The following is a 3,307-nucleotide window of genomic DNA, read 5'->3' on the forward strand; positions in this document are numbered from 1 at the left end:
GATTAGAATAAAAATTTATTTTGGTAAAGAATTATATATTTTTTTAATTTGCAAAAGCAGAAAATACTCATATAAATTACCAGCCCACAGCTTGGATTTCCTCTGGATCAACCACATGAAACAAGAGTCTGTCACTTCTTCTTGCCAGGTGTGGGGGCCTTTTCCAGGCCCTGGATGTGTTTTCGAGGAAGCCGATACTCTTCTACAATCCAAAAGGCAGAAACTCCTCAGTGAGGCACGTGTGTGCTCTCCTCCCCGCAACTCCTTCCCCTTTGTCTACAGCGACCCTCCTGGGCCCCGACCTCCAGGGTCCCCAGTCTGCACAGCTACCTCCTGGCCCTCTTGCCCCACTGTGTGCTCATTCCTGCCGTCAGCTCTCAGTTCAAACCATTTCCGTCATGTGACCTGCTCTTCTACACCCGGCTCAAACTCAACTCCAACGGGAATGGACCATTTATCCTTACACCTCGAGGAGGAAGTGTGTATTTCAGCAATTTCCACGTTGATAGCTACCTTCTAGGTGTACTTCAGGCATTTATAATTTTCTCACAAGAGACAATGTGTGTGTCTGAGTTCAGTCATGTGTTTATCTTTTTTCCTCTGTATTTCGTATGGGGTTTTTCACTTAAAGGGGCTCAGCTGTAAAAGTTAACTGCTGGGTACTGCCTTAGACCATAAAATAAATTTGCTTATTGAGCATTTACTATGGGCCAGACCCTGGGCATGAAAAAAGGATGAAAAAGGTAAGGTCTCTGATTCAAGAAGTTCAGTCTGACAGGGAGTTCAGACAACAGAATATATTAGCCAAGTTGTAGACACTAACCAGAAATATAAACACAATTGGAAAGTACTATGTTAGCAGTTTTTTAAATGTCAATTTAAGGAAACAGAAAAAAAAAAAAATGGGACATGTTCTAAGACAGGCCCTGAGCTGGGCCAATGAGCCTTTAAGGTCAGGCTGTGAGAGGCCACGCAAGGTGAGGGGAAAACACAGAGGAAAGCACCCAGGTGTGAATGTGCAGGTGCACATGGGGAACAGCAAAGGAGACCAGCATGGCTGAAGCCTGGCGTGGTGATCAGGGACCTGCCAGAGAACCCGGATGGAAGATGGGGTTGGGCTGGGAGGGTCTTGTTTATTGAGCTTAAGAGTTTATTCTGAAGGCATTAAGGAGACATAAAAAGTTTTTCAGAGAGGAGTGATGTGATCACATTGTTTTAGGAAGCTGACTCCGGCAGCTGGAATTGAGGACAGACTGGAGGCTAGGTGACTCAGGGTTGGTAGAAAGAACCTAGGCTTGGGAGTCAAGCAAATCAAAGTTCAGAGCCCAGCTGCAGCACTGAACAGCTGAATATCTCAGCACAATGTACTGAAACTTAGTTTCCTCATCTGCAAAACAGAAATGGTTCTGCAGCATCATTATGATTCAGAGAGACCAAGCCTGCAAAAAGCCCAGCAAAGTGCCTAGCAAAGTTTGGGTGCTCAACAAATGTCTTACAAAAAAAGGAAAACCAGGAAGAAAACTACTAGCATGGTGGAGAAAACAATGAATTTCGGGGCTAAAGGAACTAGTTCAAACATTAGTTCCACCTCTCTCTGGCTGCTAAAAGCTACATATATGGTAAACTCACTAGGGTGAGTTTAGTTGGTAGAAAGATCTTTGCCAAGTTAGACCAGTGTGTCTGCTTCTTAAGAGGGGATGCTCACCGAGCAACAGCCGGCCGAGGTGGTGGATCTGATTTCCCTGGATCTGAACCTGCAGGATGTCCTTGGTCCCAGGGGCAGGAGTGACAGTAGTGCTAGCCTGGCATCGCTGCTGGAGGATGGTAGCCACTGAGCATGGGTTCAGACCATAGGCCTCCAAGTTCCGGACCACAGTCACCTGTAGGGGACAGAAGACTGATGGTGGGTACAGACCACATGCCCTCCCCTCCAGAAACCTTCCAGGGCCTCAGAAGCCTCCTCACTCCCTATGTTCACCATCCCTACAACCATGGTACCTTCATCCAAATAATTAATTTTTGTGCCTCTAAATTGATTTTTTCTTTCTACCCCATCCAATACAGGCACACCTCAGAGGTATTGCGGGTTCGCTTCCAGACCCACCATGATAAAGCGAGTATCACAGTAAAATGAGTCACATGAATTTTTGGTTTCCCAGTGCATATAAAAGTTACGTTCTCATGAAAATCAAAACCACAATGAGGTACCACCTCGCACTGTTCAGAATGGCCATCATTAAAGTCTACAAATAATAAATGCTGGAGAGGGTGTGGATAAAAGGGAACCCTCTTACACTCTGGGTGGGAAAGTAAATTGGTACAGCTGCTGTGGAGAACAGTATGGAGGTTCCTCAAAAAACTAAAAATAGAACTACCATATGATCTCGCAATCCCACTCCTGGGCATATACCCAGGCAAAACTATAACTCGAGAAGATACATGTACCCCTATGCTCATAGCATCACTATTTACAATAGCCAAGACATGGAAACAACCTATCATTCTATTTACAGATGAATGGATAAAGAAGATGTGGTACATATATACAATGGAATATTACTCAGCCATAAAAAAGAATTAAATAATGCCATTTGCAGCAACATGGACGGACCTAGAGATTATCACATTAAGCGAAGTCAGTCAGAAAGAGAAAGACAAATACCATATGATATCACTTATATATGGAATCTAAAATACAACACAAATGAACTTATCTATGAAACAGAAACAGACTCACAGACATAGAGAACAGTCTTGTGGTTGCCAAGGGGGAGGCGGGTGGGTAAGGGAAGGACTAGGAGTTTGGGACTAGCAGATGCAAACTAGTAAATACAGGATGGATAAATAACAAGGTCCTAGTGTATAGCACAGGGAACTATATTCAATATCCTGTGACAAACCATATGGAAAATAATACAAAAAAGAATATATATATGTATGACTGACTCACTTTGCTGTACAGCAGAAATTAACACAACATTGTAAATCAACTATACTTCAATGAAATATTTTATTTTATTTATTTATTTATTTATTTAAATGATAGTGCTTTATCTTTTTTTTTTTTATTAATTAATTAATTTATTTTTGGCTGTGTTGGGTCTTCGTTTCTGTGCGAGGGCTTTCTCTAGTTGCGGCGAGCGAGGGCCACTCTTCATCGCGGTGCGCGGGCCTGTCACTATCGAGACCTCTTTTGTTGCAGAGCACAGGCTCCAGACGCGCAGGCTCAGTAGTTGTGGCTCAGGGGCCTAGTTGCTCCGCGGCATGTGGGATCTTCCCAGACCAGGGCTCGAACCCGTGTCCCCTG

The 3,307-nt window shown here is 43.8% G+C and overlaps 1 protein-coding gene across 2 annotated transcripts in view; it reads right to left on the reverse strand.

Annotated features, from left to right (window-relative positions):
- EIF2D (eukaryotic translation initiation factor 2D) overlaps window positions 1-3,307 on the reverse strand; it is a 19,034-nt gene continuing 15,727 nt past the window's right edge. For both annotated transcript variants that reach the window (XM_007470708.1, XM_007470707.1), the window contains 2 exons: window positions 1,706-1,880; window positions 1-202 (listed from right to left, as the gene is read on the reverse strand). In XM_007470708.1, coding sequence (XP_007470770.1) covers window positions 132-202; window positions 1,706-1,880 — 246 coding nt within the window. In that variant the 3' untranslated portion in view covers window positions 1-131. The remainder of the gene's footprint in view (window positions 203-1,705; window positions 1,881-3,307) is intronic.

This window comes from Lipotes vexillifer, unplaced genomic scaffold, assembly GCF_000442215.2.
Source record: "Lipotes vexillifer unplaced genomic scaffold, Lipotes_vexillifer_v1.1 scaffold1122, whole genome shotgun sequence".
NCBI classification, from domain to species: Eukaryota; Metazoa; Chordata; class Mammalia; order Artiodactyla; family Lipotidae; genus Lipotes; species Lipotes vexillifer.